This window comes from Chlorocebus sabaeus, chromosome 1 (genome assembly GCF_047675955.1).
Source record: "Chlorocebus sabaeus isolate Y175 chromosome 1, mChlSab1.0.hap1, whole genome shotgun sequence".
NCBI lineage: Eukaryota > Metazoa > Chordata > Mammalia > Primates > Cercopithecidae > Chlorocebus > Chlorocebus sabaeus.
In genome coordinates this window covers 68470375-68487332 of record NC_132904.1, presented here as the reverse complement: position 1 = coordinate 68487332, position 16958 = coordinate 68470375, and the positions used below count along the sequence as shown (strand labels likewise).

The 16958-nt window shown below is 46.5% G+C and overlaps 1 protein-coding gene and 1 pseudogene across 8 annotated transcripts in view; both read left to right on the top strand.

Moving 5' to 3' along the window:
• NUMA1 (nuclear mitotic apparatus protein 1) overlaps positions 1-16958 on the top strand; it is a 79843-nt gene that overhangs the window by 29085 nt on the left and 33800 nt on the right. For 5 of the 8 annotated variants that reach the window (XM_008019992.3, XM_073019066.1, XM_038004895.2 and 2 more), the window contains one exon: positions 16036-16109. In XM_008019992.3, the coding sequence (XP_008018183.1) occupies positions 16068-16109 (42 nt within the window). In that variant the 5' untranslated portion in view covers positions 16036-16067. Of the gene's footprint in view, positions 1-10152; positions 10205-10553; positions 10582-10903; positions 11070-16035; positions 16110-16958 lie in introns of those variants that run through there. The other 3 variants (XM_038004897.2, XM_038004899.2, XM_008019990.3) reach the window with 3 other exon arrangements.
• On the top strand, positions 3557-3656 carry LOC119626680 (U6 spliceosomal RNA; annotated as a pseudogene).

Sequence of the window (16958 nt, the reverse complement as noted above, 5' to 3'; positions counted from 1 at the left end):
ACCACTCTACACCAGCCTGGGCAACAGAGTGAGACCCTGTCTCAAAAAAAAAAAAAATCTTTGAATTCCTAGCACAGTATGAAGGATGTTTATATCATATTTATAGTCGAATATTCCTGATTAAATTTCATTAATTCTAAGTAAAGAGTAATATATCTTACGTATTTTGGAGAATATGTTTTGATATAAAGAAAGAACTTTGCCTTAAAAGGGATAAATTTCAGTTAGTAGGAAAATTGCTTGTGTGAAATTTTGTACTTCTCAGTGATTCCAGATACATAGGATTTATTTTCTGTAATGGTGATCAGGTTATTTATTAGCACCTTTAAAAGTGTGGATAGGCCTGCACGGTGGCTCACACCTTTGAATTCCAACACTTTGGGAGGTCAGTGCAGGTGGATCCCTTGAGCCCAGGTGTTCGAGACCAGCCTAGGCAACATAGTGAGACTTCATTGCTACTAAAAATTGAAAATAGCCAGGCATGGTGGCGCATGCCTGTTGTAGCAGCAGCTACTTATAAGGCTGAGGTGGGAGGATCACTTGAGCCCAGAAGTTTGAGGTTGCAGCGAGCTATGATTGTGCCACTGCACTCCAGCCTGGGTGACAGAGCAAGACCCTGTCTCAAAAAAAAAAAACCAAAAAGGTGGATATAGATCTGGTGCCATTTAGATACCTGTATTGCCCTTTTCATGAGCCGTGGCAGAAGCAATATGAACAATGAATGCAGAAATGCTTTGTATACATAAAGACCTATACTGATGAGAAAGATAGAGGATGTAGCAGAGATGTGCTGGAGAGAACACTGGATTTAGAAGACGTCTCTTTGAGTTCTTGCTCTGCAGCCTTACCAGTCGACCTTGAGGCAGGTATTTTCTTCTTACTGAGCCTTAGGATCCTAATTTATAAAATTGGAATAAACCTTGCCTCTTAGGGTTCTTTTGGGAAGATTAATTGAGATGTGAGACACAACCTTCCTTAAAAATCCTGAAGTTTGTTCAAATCCCTAGCACAATAGGTATTTTAGGGTTTTATTTTATCTGCCCATGTTAGGCACCATTCCCTCTTATTTCACTTATTAGTAACATATTGACAAGTTTGGTTCTTGAGGCAATCTATCTTCCTGTTTATAACTCATATTCGTGTTTGTTCATTTCTATCAGTGATTAAAGGCATTCTGGTATGGAAAAAGGAAAAGTCGACCTGGACAGAAAGACAGGGGTCTCAGTACTGTGTAGGACAGGGATGATAAAGTAGAGCAGTGGGGAGGAGAAGGGGTGAAGACCTAGGTATAGAAAGCTACTTTTCTTTAGGCTGTTTAGACAGATGTAGTTATAAATTGCATTTTGTGGCTTTTATTTATGAAAAGGTGCCTTGTAGTTCCTCAAGTGTGGCTCGAGTCACCTTTCATTGTATGCCATGCTAAGTTGGTACTACCAGTTTCCAAGGACCTCCTCCTTTCAACAGAGTATTAATGAAGCACGCATATGTGCCTCGCTTTGGGGATGGGTCCTAATAGGGTAACACACAATGTGCCTGTTTCTAGGAGATTTGCAATTTTTTGGAAAGAACACCCTAACTAGTGATGTTTTGACCAGATTCTGAGGAGATGAGTTCTACTACAAGATTTGTTGTTGAGAGTGGTATCCTGTGGAAAGAATCATGGGAATTTTTGGAAGTGGAAAGGTACTTTATTTATTTATTTATTTTAGAGACAGGGTCTCACTCTGTTGCCCAGGCTAGAGTGCAGTGGCATGATCATAGCCCACTGTAACCTCAAACTCCTGGGCTCAAGTGATCCTCCCACCTTAACCTCCCAAGTTGCCAGTACTACAGACACGCACCACCATGCCCAGCCAATTTTCATTTTTTGATATATATTTACTTATCTATGTATCTATAGATAGATAGGTAGATGGATAGGCAAATATATATATATATACACACACACACACACACATATTTACACACACACAAATATATATATATATATTTTTTGAGACAGGGTCTCACTATGTTGCCCACACTGGTCTCAAATTCCTTGGCTCAAGTGATCCTCCCATCTTGGCCTCCAAAAGTGCTGGGATTACAAGCATGAGCAACTGTGCCTGGCCCTGAAAAGGTACTTTAGAGCTGATCTGACCCTAGCTTGGGTCTCAGTAATTTGCCTCTGTGACTTGCATTAAGCCACATCGCTAGTAAGTGACCCATCCCCCCTCCAGGGGCTTTCAACACCAGATCTGGTGTGTTTTCTACCATCATGGAGGCTGTCTGCAGTAAGAGTATTCCCCCTCCGTTTCAGGTTCTTTCGCATTTCTTATAATTAATTCTGTGTTTGTGAGCAAACGTGCTAGATATGTTCATATGTTGCCTGTAGGGACAGAGCCGTTTTACTCCTCTGTGACAGTGAAACAGGGTGGAGAGGTTCTTAGCTGTTTTGTAGAAAGGCCTTCTTGAAAGAGAACTGAGTGGGCCTGTTGGATGTTATAATGAATCCTCTCTGGGTTTTGATTTGCTCTCTGCTTTTCTCCCCAGGAAGCCTCAGGCTTACCAACACTGCCTCATTAATCAGCCACTATCCTCTGGAGAGGGAGAATGAGGCCATGGTAAATAAGCTCAAGGTCAGGCTCCTGAAACAGCAGTCCTTCCCTTTAGCACCAGCGTTTCCTTACAGCCTCCCCCTCTCACCCTTGAGATATTGCCAACATCCCTTCTAGTAGAAGGCTTTTCTTGGTGTTTGCTGTTTTCAGAGGAGTTTTGGTCCTTTAATGTTTGTAAAGCTCTCGGATTCTCAGAAAAAAATTCTTTAGTGATTAGTTTTGAAAGTGGAGGTGTTTGATTATTTTGATTAAGAAGTTGATTTTCGGCCTGGTGCGGTGCCTTACTCCTGTAATTCCAGCACTTTGGGAGGCCCAGGCAGGTGGATCACCTGAGGTTAGGAGTTCAAGCCCAGCATGGTGAAACCCCATCTCTACTAAAAATACAAAAGATTAGCCCAGCGTGTTGGCAGGCACCTGTAATCCCAGCTGCTTGGGAGGCTGAGGCAGAAGAATCGCTTGAACCCGGGAGGTGGAGGTTACAGTGAGCTGAGATCATGCCATTGCACTCTAGCGTGGGGACAAGAGCAAAACTGTCTCAAGAAATAAAAAAAGTTGATTTTCATGAGGAAAAGCACACGGCTTGTTCGATTCGCTGAGAATGTGCTAGCTTTTATTCATTCACTCAATGATTGTCTATTTAACAGCTGTAGAGAATAATATAGGCTAACTGGGTACAGTGGTTCATGCCTATTATCCCAACTACTCGGGAGGCTGAGGTACAAAAATCACATGAATCTGGGAGGCAGAGGTTGCGGTGAGCTGAGATCGCACCACTGCACCCCAACCTGGGTGACAGAGCGAGACTCCATCTCAAAAAAAAAAAAAAAAGGATAATATAGGGACAAGGTAGACAACTTACTATTTACATGACTAAATCATGTAAGTCACCTAATTCCTGAGCCTCAGAGCCTCAGATTTCCTCATTTTTAAAACTACCCAGTGCTCGCTTCGGCAGCATGTGTACTAAAAGTGGAACAAAATAAAATAGGAACCATACAGAGATGAGCATGGCCCCTGTGCAAGGATGACATGCAAATTTGTGAAGAATTCCATATGTTTTTTTAAATTTTATTTAAAAAATAAAGTAAAATAAAACTGCCCAATACAATGCCTTCTAGTCTTTTCTCTGTCACTTATGTCCTGGCATCATAAAGTCTATCACTTTCGTTGCTGTTACTGTTGTAATTCGTAGCTAATCCAGAGTGTGTCCCCTGTGGTCATCTTGTCTAATCCTCAGGACAATCTGTAACTTTTTTTTTTTTTTTTTGAGACGGAGTCTCGCTCTGCCGCCCAGGCTGGAGTGCAGTGGTTCAATCTCGGCTCACTGCAACCTCTGCCTCCTGGGTTCACGCCATTCTCCTGCCTCAGCCTCCTGAGTAACTGGGACTACAGGTGTCTGCCATCACGCCTATTTTTAGTAGAGACGGGTTTTCACCGTGTTAGCCAGGATGATCTCCATCTCCTGACCTCAAGTGATCCGCCCGCCTCAGCCTCCCAAAGTGCTGGGATTACAGGCGTGAGCCACCGCGCCTGGCTGACAATCTGTAACTTTATAGACCTGCCTGGCAGAGTGGAAGGTTTGGGTAAGGGAATAACGACTCTAGAAGCTAGAACTCTAGAAGTTACAGGTCATGGAGGGCCTTGAGTGCCAGGCTAATTATTTGTGTTACAGTCATCCCATAGGGATGATTGGGGACTTGAACTCTCCTAGTATTTATTTGTTTTTGTTTTTTGAGACATGTCTTGCTCTATTGCCCAGGCTAGAGTGCAGTGGCGTGATCATAGCTCACTATAACCTCAAACTCCTGGACTCAAGCAATCCTCCCACCTCAGCCTCCTGAGTAGCTAGGACTACAGGCGCACACCACCATGTCCGGCTAATTCTTTTATTTTTTGTAGAGACGGGGATCTCGCTATGTTACCCAGGCTGGTCTTGAACTCCTGAGGAATTTGAACTCCTGAGCTCAAATTATCCTCCCACCTTGGCCTCCCAAAGTTCTGGGATTACAGGCATGAGCCACCACACCCAGCTCCAGTCTTTTTTTGTTTAAACTTTCAAAAATGATAATATAAATCCTGGTGCAATGGCGTATGCCTGTAGTCCCAGCTACTCAGGAGACTGAGGCAGGAGCATCACCTGACCCTTTGAAATAACCTTTGTGCTCCTAACCAGTCACCACCCTCCTTCAAACTCTATCTGAACTCTACTGAAATTTATTTATTTTAATTTAAAATTATTTATTTTTCTTTTTTTGTGACGGAGTCCCACTCTGTCACCCAGACTGGAGTGCAGTGGCACAGTCTCAGCTCACTGCAACCTCCTCCTCCTGGATTCAAGTGATTCTTGCCTCAGCCTCCCAAGTAGCTGAGATTACAGGCTCCTGCCACCACACTCAGCTAATTTTTGTATTTTTAGTAGACATGGGATTTTGCCACGTTGGAAAGTCTGGTCTTGAACTCTTGAGCTCAAGCGATCTGCCCGCCTCAACCTCCCAAAGTTCTGGGATTAAGGCGTGAGCCACTGTGCCCAGCCCTCCCTACCAAATTTAAAGTAATTTCTTTCCTTCCTTCCTTCCCTTCTCTTTTCCTTCCTTCGTTCCTTTCTCTCTCTCTCTCTCTCTTTCCCTCTCCTTCTCCCTCCCCCACCTCCAACGCCTTTCTTTTCTTCTCTTTTTCTTTCTTTTTTTGAGACGGAGTTTCACCCTTGTTGCCCAGGGTAGAGTGCAATGGCACGATCTTGGCTCACCACAACCTCCGTCCGCCTCCCGGGTTCAAGCGATTCTCCTGCCTCAGCCTCCCGAGTAGCTGGAATCCCGAGTAGCTGGAATCCCTCCCAAAGTGCTGGGATTACAGGCGTAAGCCACCATGCCTGACCCTTCTTCTCTTTTTCTAGAAAGGTTTTACCACTCCTTTCCCACTCTTCTGGGGACAGCGAGAATCAGGCAGGAGCCATGTGGCTGCCTGCTGCCTGTCTAGGCTGTGAGAGGAGCTGTGGAAATTCTGCTGCTGCCACAGGCGGGAGGAAGAGGAGGGAAACGCTGGAGAAACTGGCCAGGCTCCTTGGGCTGCCCTGAAGAGCTGGCCCAGAAACTTGGCAGCTTTGCAGAGGGGTTCCAGGGGAAGGTTCAGCCTCTCAGAAGCTGCACAGCTGGAAGCTGTTGCCTTGAGTTTAGAGCAACGGGCCAGGCTGGGGAGACTTTTTGAGACAGTGTCAGTTCTATCTGGGCTAGGAAACTTCAGGGCTGACCCATTGCCATATGTGGCCAGGACAGTTTTAGCAGGCCTCCCTCCTATTTTCGCCTTATACATTTTCTGGAGCATTGATAATGCCAGTCTTTAAGTTTGACCAGGCCTGTGATGGCTCATGCCTGTAATCCTAGCACTTTGGGAGGCTGAAGCAGGCAGATCACTTGAGCCCAGGAGTTTGAGACCAGCCTGGGCAACATGATGAAACTTTGTCTCTACAAAAAAAAATACAAAAATTATTCAGGCGTGGTGGCACGCACCTGTAGTCCCAACTACTCTAGAGGCCGAGGTGGGAGGATTGTTTGAGCCCAGGAGGCTGAGGCTGCAGTGAGCCATGATTGTGCCACTTGCACTCAAGCCAGGGTGACAGAGTGAGACTCTTGTCTCAAGAAAACAAAACCCCAAACAATTATGTTTGTCACTTTGTTTTTCTATAAAAGTTTTGGTATCTGCTTTGCTTTTGCTTTCATGGTGCTCCTTTGAATAAGAACTTCTCTTCCTGCTAATAGTGATTGCTAACTACAGACTACAAATCATACAGTGGGAATAGCCTACAGGGCCTGGAAGAAGCAGCAGGGTGAAGGGGAGCCTACAGCAATGATCCTTGGTCTGACCCCCACCCCCATCTCATCCCAACCACCCACCACAGTCATTCTCTGGTGGCCAGAAAGTTGAATTTGTAAACCTGACATCCAGATGTAGTTTGGAGAAGCAGATTTAAGGACTGCTAGTGTGCTAGGTGTTATGGGGGATCACAGAGAGAGAGAGGTAGAACTGGTTATGCCCTTGAGGAATTTCCATTCTAGATGTGAAGACAAGACTTTCATGCATATACACATAAGTGCCAAGAGTAAGAGGTAGTTACATTTTTCTTACCACCAGTGTAATATAAGATTATTAAAAATAAATGCAAGGCCGGGCGTGGTGGCTCACACCTGTAATACAGCACTTTGGGAGCCTGAGGTGGGCAGATCACAAGGTCAGGAGTTCGAGACCAGCCTGGCCAACATGGTCAAACCCTGTCTCTACTGAAAATACAAAAATCAGCTGGGCATGGGGGCAGGTGCCTATAATCCCAGCTACTTGGTAGGCTGTGGCAGGAGAATTGTTTGAACCCAGGAGATGGAGGTTGCATTGAGCCAAGATCATGCCATTGTACTCCAGCCTGGGTGACAGGGCAAGACTCCATCTCAAAACAAAAAAAACATACAGCATAGAAAGTCCCTAGGCCGGGCGCGGTGGCTCAAGCCTGTAATCCCAGCACTTTGGGAGGCCGAGACGGGCGGATCACGAGGTCAGGAGATCGAGACCATCCTGGCTAACACAGTGAAACCCCGTCTCTACTAAAAAATACAAAAAATAGCCAGGCGAAGTGGCGGGTGCCTGTAGTCCCTGCGACTCGGGAGGCTGAGGCAGGAGAATGGCGCAAACCCGGGAGGCGGAGATTGCAGTGAGCTGAGATCCGGCCACTGCACTCCACTCCAGCCTGGGCGACAGCGCGAGACTCTGTCTCAAAAAAAAAAAAAAAAAAAAAAAAGAAAGTCCCCAAGCGAATGTTCCCTACAATCTAACTCCTCCCCCAAGGTAACCCCTGTTAACTGTTAAATATTTGAGGAGTTAGGAATATTAAATCAAATATATTAAATACTTGAGCTGGACCCTAAAGTAAAACCTAGAGAGGCAGATTGATGGGAAGAAGGCAGACAGACAGAGGATCCAGCCTCCTCCTCCAGGCAGAATACCCTCTCTGGCTTCCCAGACAATTGGTGAGCCAACTTCTGTTTGGACACCTCGGTGACAAGGGACCAAAATGCCAAACAGGAATTAGTCTGCAGGAAGCACCCATCCATGCCTTACATGCTAGCCAGTGTGTTGGACACCTTATAGGTGTTATTGAATTCATTTTCATTAATTTTCATCACTTTTTTATAACGGGTGTCTTTATTCTTATTTTACAAATAGGGGTACTAAAGCTCAGAAGTTTCTTGCCAACATCAAATAGTTAGCAGCATGTGGTAGAGACTTCTACCATTTACTTGCTGTGTGATCTTGGCAAATTATTTAGTCTCGTAGCTCAATTTCCTCCTCTCTAAGGTTGGGTGATAAAGGTACCTACTTCATAAGGGAGTTTTTAAGATTAATGAGTTCGTACATGTTAGGTCAGTAGAATAGTGTCAGGTACACAGTATGTACTCAGTAAGCATTAGCTACTATATGTCTTTCTATCTATCTATCTATCTGTCCATTTATTTATGTATTTATTGAGACAGAGTCTTACTCTGGCACCCAGGCTGGAGTGCAGTGGCATGATCTCTGCTCATTCCGCGTTCAAGCAATTCTCCCATCTTAGCCTCCTGAGTAGCTGGGACTTTGACACTAAAAAAGACACTAATTTGTTTGTAAATCATGATGTTTTACTGGTTGTCTTATGTGTAAAACATTTTAGCCTATATGTTATAAACTGTAGCCAATGATTGTGACCTCTATAGTATACCTCACAGTAGAAAAAGACAAAGACAACTCTGGGCCAGGTGTGGTGGTTCATGCCTGTAATCCCAGGGCTTTGGGAGAAGCATAGAATTTTTAGAGAAGAATTTATAATAATGCTGTGCCTAGGCAACATAGTGAGACCCTGTCTCTACAGAAAAAAAAAAAAATTAGCCAGGCATGGTGGCACACACCTGTACTCCCACTACTTGGGACGCTGAGGCAGGTGGATCACTTGATCCCAGAAGTTTGAGGTTACAGTGAGCTATGATCTTGCCACTGCACTCCAGCCTGGGTGACAGAGTGAGACCCTGCCTCTTAAAAAAAAAAGAAAAAAAAGAACTCCACTTGGCTAATTTTTTGTTTTTGTGTTTTTGTGTGGTTTTTTGTATTTTTTGGTAGAAACAGGGTTTCGCCATGTTGCCCAGGCTGGCCTCTCAAAGTGCTGGGATTACAGGCATGAGCCACTGTGACCCACCAGCTACTACTTATTATACTCTGTTTTCTCTCTTCTTCTGACATCCTGTCATCTCCTCAGTTTAATTCTTCATATCATCCCTCACTTTTCTCCCCTGTACAGTTCCTCTCTCTGCCTCCTGTCCGTTCTTTACCCTGTCTCCACAATGTCTCTCACTGTAGCTTCCACCTGGGTTCAAGTGATCCTCCCACCTCAGCCTCCCGAGTAGCTGGAACTATAGGTGCGGGCCACCACACCCGGCTAATTTTTTATTCATGAAATTTTTTGTAGAGATGGGATCTCCCTATGTTGCCTGCGCTGGTCTCAAACTCTCGGGCTCCAGTGATCCACCCAAAGTGCTGGGATTACAGGTGTGAGCCGTCGTGCCAAGCCCCCTTTCCATTCTTTCTTACCCTCTTGTGTGCCCTCATTACCTGTCTCCTGACTGCAGCCTCCTGACTCACCTCATTGCTGCTAGTCTCATTCAGGTATATATCATCATAAACTTGGGGCACCGTTTTTGTCATACCACAGCTCTGTGTTAATAACAAACAAATAAACTTACAAATATTTGATTCCTTGGTTTGAGGTTCAAGATCCTCCTAGCTCTCTGACCCCACCTCACTCTTCAAGCCTTTTCTCCTACTGCTTCCATGCCTCCTCTCTGCTGCTTCTTCCTCCCCACACCTCTCTGTTTCCGTCTGGGGAAATGCTACCTGTGTGTTTCAAGGTCCAAATTAAAATGGCACTTCATTTTCGTAATCCTTCCCTACTTTAAACTGGTTAGAATTTTTCTTTACAGCTTTTATGGAAAGTAGTACACCAGTTTGAAATTAATCTTCAAGTCACATTTCATATCTCCTGTGGAATTACAACCTACCTCAGTGCAGATGCTGGGGCTTAATTAATTCATCTTTGTATACTTCCTACAGTTTCCTATAGGAGTGCCTTACACATAGTAGGTGCTCAATAAATGTTTGTGGCATAAGATTAGGCGGTGTCTGTTGACCATCTGGTGGGCTTCCCTTTCAACCTTGGTGATGGTCGCTATGTAGTGGGGGGAAATGCTGTGGTTTTGTCTTCTAAGAGTCAGACATCTTTTGTTTTCAGCCATGTAGGAGAAGCAGAGCCTAAAGTCCCGGTGCCTGCGTCTGTTAAGGGCTGCAGCCAGTGCCTAGAGTACTCGGTCTCGTGCCTTGGCCCCTCAGCCCCTCCCCACAAATGCTCAGCGGAACAGGGGATTAGGTTCTGGCAGCACAGCTGGGATTTTGGCGGCCATTCCACAGCCGACAATAGCACGCAGCACAGGACAGCGCAGGCCTGTACTCCAGGGCCAGAATCTGCCTGGGCTTCTTGTTTGGGTGGCGGAGGGGGAGGAGCGGGCACAGCGCGGCATCCTGGCCTTGCCACGCAGAAGGTATGGGCTGGAGAGATTCCCTCGGGGAATGGACTTAGGGGGTGGCCGTGTCCCAGAGCAGGGCAGGCGGTGCCTATGGAAGGTGGCAGGGTGCTTTGTGTGTGAACGGCATGGTTGTGCTTAAAGACACAGCCTGCCCTGGGGCCGGTAGGAAGCTGCCCCCGATCAAAGGGCCTGCATGTTGCTTGTTCTTCAAAGCCTCTGTTCCCGGGTCTTCCTCCCTGCCCTGCGGTCCGCCAGGCAGGGGCTGATCTAATTATCAGGACAGCCCTTGTCCTACCCTTCCATTGCTGTCCAGAGAGATGGACAGATTATTACTGCTGCCTTAAACTCTGGGTGGAAAACGGAGCGAAGGGGGAGTGTCCGATTGATCCCAGGTTTGTCAGGCAGGCCACTGTGAGATGTGTTTTGTGTGTTTATGCCACAGTTTGCCTTGACTCTTGCTGCTGTTGGAGTTCTGTAATTTTGCCTGCCTGCTTGTGCCTTCACCCGCAATCCGCCACCCCCATTCGTCCTGCTTTTCTTGTTCATGGACCAAGCCTCCAGCCTTCCCCTTTGCAGCCCCTCCTCTCCAGTGCACCCCCTCCCTCTGGGCCCCACCCCCACTGAGAGTCCCCTGCTTGCTGTCGCTCCCAGATCAGGGAAGCTTGCTGTGCCTTTAAAGAAAGCAGACTCCTGGCTGTGACGCACTTCTGGCTGTCAGCCAGGAAGATCGCTCCTGCCAGGCAGACTGAGAAGAAAACCAACAACTTTTCTTTTGTGTGTGGGGTTACTTTCCACTGGCCCCCCCTTCCTCCTCTCCTTTCAAGATTTAAATGCTAATGGCGGATTAAAACCTGTAGATGCGTTTGGCTTTAGGAGTCTGGTAAGGCCCCCCTGCACCGAGACTTTTTCTCTCTCACTCTTTCTCTGGGTTTTTGTTCAAACATGGAAGAGGGAGTGGGGTGGATTCTCCCCCCTCACCTCCCTTTCCTGCGCCATCCTTAAAGGGGAGGGAGAGAAGAGGGAGAGCAAGTAAACATACTCAGAAACAGGCGCTGTGGAGTAGAGCTTGCCAACATCCGGGAGTTGGCGCCTTTCAGAGCAAAGGGTTGCTTTCTTTCCCCCCTTGCGTAGATGTCAGCATGTTTTTGTTCAGAGAAGGAAAGCGTGTGCGCCTGCCCGTTGAGCTGTAGAGGCAGCTCATGAGAGGGCTTCATTTCTGCATGAGGCCCTGGGTGTGTGAGGCCCTGGGTGTGTGCGCGGGTGGTGGGCAGTAAAAAAAGGGTTCATTTTGTCAGCTAGTAGGGACCAGGGTGTGTGAATATAGTGGTGGGGGCCCAGGTGAGTGTGTGTGTGTAAGTGTGTATGTACACGCCTCTGTACAATACATGGCTGCGAGCCTGGTTGCAGGTCTAGTTCCTGATTGCAGCTCTTTTGCCATCATCCTGATCTGGACCCTCCAGAGCGTGGGGAGAAGGGGCAGACATCAGTAAGCCACTTTTGAAGAAATCAGAGAATCTTGGTTTCCCCTGCAATCCCTCTGTTGTTCCTCTCCAGGGCCTTGGGGTTCTGTGCCAAACTCTAGGCTACAAAGATGGGGTGGTCTGTGTTAAGAGGAGGAGGCCTGAGCCCAAGCTAGTCCCTTTAGAAGGACCAAACTGGTTTGCCCCTGACCTCAGGAAACTCTTTGGACTTGGACCAGACGGTCTACCCGGTACTCCCCAGGAATTGAAAAAGATTGTTTTTCTCTGTATGGCGTCTCTTGGGGCCACTGGTCCTTTTACCTTTTATCTTCTCAGAGGCAGGGGATGTACTAGCGTATTTCCTATGCTGTTTTTATAGCTTGTTAGCCTAGGGCAAGGTGGCTTGGCCCCTCTGGGGTAACCTGCCAGGTGAAGTCTGAGTGTTTGCTTGCATGTGCCTCCTGACCTATCCATCCCAGAGTTGGAGGAGGAGGAGGAGCCCCAAGATCAGGATTTTCACTCTTTGGATGTGAGAGTGTCTCAGATGGGGAGTATCTTTCTAAGAAAGGGGTACAGAGCATGGAATTCTTAGGCTACAGGCAGGCAGGGTCTCAGGGTAAGTGGTAGTAAATTTTGCAAGTGAGCACTGGTGCACGGATGGGGCAGCCATTTCCTTTGTGAGCTGTGAGGCTGTAGTCCTTTGGAACTATCAGGTGGAGAAGGGGGTGGGGTTCTGGGAAGGACCCTTTGAGGTGGGAGCTTGTGTGGGCTTTGGGCCCTGAAATTCTGGGAGTGGGAGTTAGCACTAAGAGAATGAGGGTTCAGCAGAAGCAAGGGCCCATGAACTGAGAGATACATGTAGTTTAACAACTCTCTGGGACCAAAGGTCACTTTGGTGTTATCTTGAGGTAGGGCTGGTGTTCCCTTGATGGGCAATAAGTGGCTAAGAGGCAGTCTCAAAGAAGCTGGCACCCAGGCCAGGGCCGGGGTAAGGAGAGCAGTACTGCTGCAGCTCAGACCCTCTGGCCTTTGGCCTATCACTTGTTCTGTACTTAAAACTGAAGCTTTTTCAGAACAGACTCCAGAGCTCAGCAACTTGACCCTCTGGTCCCACTTCTTGCGTCTGAGCAGGTGGTTTATATTAGCTTCAGCCCTGGTAGGAAATAATGGCTAGACTTTAACTCTTTAAGGTCCAGAGAGGGTACAAGCAAAGTGGCTGCATGTCTCTTTAGTGTCACTTTGCTTATCTTGATACTTATTTTCTGGAAACAGAGGAGTTACTATAAATGTGGGAATTGGTCCCGATGCCGGGGAGCTGCCTTGTCTCAGTTTGGGAAATGTAAAAAGGATGCAGGGCCTTAAGTTTATAACGTAACTGCTTCTGTGTCCTTGGTTACTTCTTGAGACCAAGGAAAAGAGAGGGTGCCTTACCAGCTCAGTGAGGCCTCTGTTTTAGATTCTGGGGGAATTTCTTTCTCAGAGAATCAGGTAGATGGGAACTCCAAAGGTGCCCTCAGAGGGCCTGGCCTTTTGTTTCTTTGTTTATTGAGTGAAGGTTGCGGGGGTGCCTGATCCAGCTGGGGTGGATCTCAGCAGATCCTTCTGTGAAATGGTTCCAGGCTACCATCGCAAGGATCTGTTTTTCCATCAGCATCACCCAGTGTACTGGGTGGGGCCTGCCTCAGATTTCAGAGGGAGGGTGGGGAGGATGGTACTCTGACTGGGAGCCCTTGGGTTCCCAGCCAAAGTCTGCTTAAAGCTATAGTCCCAATGTAGAAGACTTAGCTGTGCTCCTGGCTTCAGTCATTCCTTACCCAGAGAAAAGGGAATGGCTGGGGCTCTCCTGAAGCCTCTCACCCTGATGTTCTAGCTCTAAGAAAGTACTTCTTTACAGGCTTAGACCTGAAGAGCAGACAAGGTCCTTCAGGAGTTCCTAGTGGTGAATATTGGGTTCCTTGTATTTGTGTGCCTGGGGAACACAGAAAAGAATATTAGCCTTGACACTCATTTTCTTGAGCAGTGGAACTAGTTTTAGACAGGCTCTCCTGGGAGGACCTCAGGGTTGTATGTTTTGCCTCTGAGATGAAGAGGTTGGTTAAACCTCAGGACATTTTTAGTAGCACAGCTGTGAATCTTTCAAAGGGGGCAAGATCTGCCTATAGTTGCAAATAAAATTTCTGACTGAAGTGTTGGGCCTCATCAAAAAGACTGCAAGTCTATAAGCAGCAGTGAGGATGGGGGAGAGGTGATCTCAGCCTCATTCCTTGTGATTTAATAGCTCAGAGGCCTTTTTTTAAAGAAGCCCCAGTTGAGTGTCTGGCTGTTGCCACCCCACCACAGAGTCAACTGTGGTCCCTCAAGCTTTAGTCTTGTCAACCACAGAAAAGCCTTATTGCAGTGCAGTACTTGGGGCTATCTGCATCCATCCATGCCTGTCCTCAAGGGCTATACAATCTTGCCCATGGATAGAGCATACTTGATGATAATCATCCAAGACTGAGGAACATAAGCCCCTTAGCTTCTTTGCCCTCCTGAGAGCTCTCTTAACCATTTCATTTGCCATTGCCAAAGCCCAGGTGAATTGGCTCATTTCCAAGACTGATGCTGGCATGACATGTGGAATCATGTTGGATTATGCAGGGTCAGGAAGCACTTAATTGTAATTAGCATTTAGTTATATTTAGCATTTAATTATTTTCTTCTATTAGTGCTTCATGTATGTTTAATTTTACTCCCTCCCCTGCTATAAGCCCCTCAAAGGCAAGGACCATGTCATTGTCTCATTTTCTGTGTAGCTTCTAGCACAGGATGATCACACACACACATATATATATATATTTTGTTGTTGTTGTTGTTTTGAGATGGAGTCTCGCTCTGTCACCCAGGCTGGAGTGCAGTGGCACAATCTCAGTTCACTGCAAGCTCCGCCTCCCGGGTTCACGCCGTTCTCCTGCCTCAGCCTCCTGAGTAGCTGGGACTACAGGCACCCGCCACCACGCCTGACTAATTTTTTTGTATTTTTAGTAGAGACGGGGTTTCACCGTTTTAGCCAGGATGGTCTCAATCTGCTGACCTTGTGATCCACCTGCCTTGGCCTCTCAAAGTGCTGGGATTACAGCGTAAGCCACCGCTCCTGGCGAGGATGATCATATTTGGGGACTAAGAAAATACCTTTCGGTTGGCTGATAAACAGAGTATACTTGGATAGGAAGGACCAAGAGATAATGGGGAATGAATTTTCAGATTTTTGTATCTCTTTCCCTTACTAGACAGTGAGCACCTTGTGGGCAAGAATGGTGTCTTTCTTGATCCCCAACTTGCATACAGTAGACTGGTTCTGCAGAGCCCACACTCTGGAGATGCTAATATATGGGGAGACTTATAGGCGATGTGGCTCTTACCACTCTTGTTCCTCCTTCTAGAGTAGTTACAGACTAAGCACGTGTGGCAGGAGATGTGGGACAGGGCTCACTGTGCCCCTGGAGATTAGTGAAAATTGTAAGGGCTGCTAGGAGGTGTTGGTGAATATTTAGTTATCTGGCCTGTGGTCTCTTGGGTAGGTTGGCAGGCAGGTGGCAGAATCTCAATGGGAAAGGCAATTGGGGATGAGAACACCAGGACAGGTACCTAATTTTCATTAAATATTCCATGGGATCTCCTCCAGAATTGGACTTGACCTCATCCAGAGACCTACGTTTGGATATACTCAATCCCCCATTTGAACCATGTTTGTGAAACATTTCTGTGGAAGATATAAAAATCCAGAAACTGGAACAGTTTCCCCAAGGACTTGGGTGTTGTTGTTAGGTAGAATTTGGGTACCTGTAGAAAGAGCTGGAAATCAACATTTTTGCTTAAGAACAGTAATTATTGACAACCTACCATGTGCCAGGCACCGTACTATTTGCTTTATCTTTAAGCATCACAATAACCCAGAGAGGTGTATGTGGATCCCATTTTGCAGATAAAGAAAAAGACTAAAAGAGGTGATGTTGCTTGTCTAAGGTCCTATGACCCTGGTCACATTAAATCAGCATCCAGACCCAGGTCTGCCTGAAAACCATGTTTGTTCCATATTTAAGGGCATCATGTCCCAAAGAGTAGGGCTGAAGACCAACTTTGAATGTTGTATTTTCTGTGGAACTGAAAAATTACATGGGGTAGACATTGAGTTAAATGCACAATTATTTCCTGTCGTCTCTGATATAAGCTCTATAGTAGTTTTCATGTGTACTCAGCTTTCTAAAAATTCCCATGGTGTCTTGGTGGATTCAGTGACGAGCGATTTCAGTGTTGAGAGTTGGCAAATGGAACCATTTCGCCTTTATTTCTTGATCATGGATATCTGATATGATTAACTGCTTTTCTTCCTCTCTTGGGTTCCAGGCGCATTGGAGTGACTGTCTGGTATCACCAAGATGACACTCCACGCCACCCGGGGGGCCGCACTCCTCTCTTGGGTAAGTAGTCTTCCTCTCTTTTGTTGGCTATACTTCTCCAGGAAGCTTGAGAGGGTTAGGAGAGGAGTTTTGTAGGAGCCAGGGCTATGTAAAGTCTTCTCATTTCTAGACTAAATAGTTTTCCTTTAGACCACATGGAAATGCATTTTCATCTGCTCTGTGTATATTTTCCTGAATAAAAGGTTAAATGTGGGCTGGGCATGGTGGCTTATGCCTATAATCCCAGCACTTTGGGAGTCCAAGGCAGGTGGATCACCTGAGGTCAGGAGTTCGAGACCAGCCTGGCCAAGCTGGTGAAAGCCCCCGTCTCTACTAAAAATACAAAAATTAACTGGGTGTGGTGGCAGGCACCTGTATTCCCAGCTACTCGGGAGGCTGAGGCAGGAGAATCACTTGAACCCATGAGGCGGAGGTTGCAGTGAGCCAAGATCACACCATTGTACTCCAGCCTAGGCAACAGAGCGAGACTCTGTCTGAAAAATTAAAAAAAAAAAAAAAAAAAGGGTAAATGCTGACCTTAGTGACCAACATGTGCAGGGACTTTGGTCTTCAAAGGTCTTTAATCTTAGGACAAGGTTCTCGTCACTCTCTTACCCCCTTTCTGTCTATTGCCATTGTCCATCAGCAAGTGTTGCCTTGCTGATTACTCCATCAAAATTCTTTTGCTAGATCATTCATATATTTTCTGCCACAGACAATGGCAAATGAAAAAATAATAGAATGCATTGGATATTTAAAGCTAGAGAGGCTGGATGTGGTGGCTCACACCTGTAATCCCAGCACTTTGGGAGGCTGAGGCAGGAGGATCGCTTGAGCCCTAGAGTTCAAGACCAGCCTGGGCAACATGGC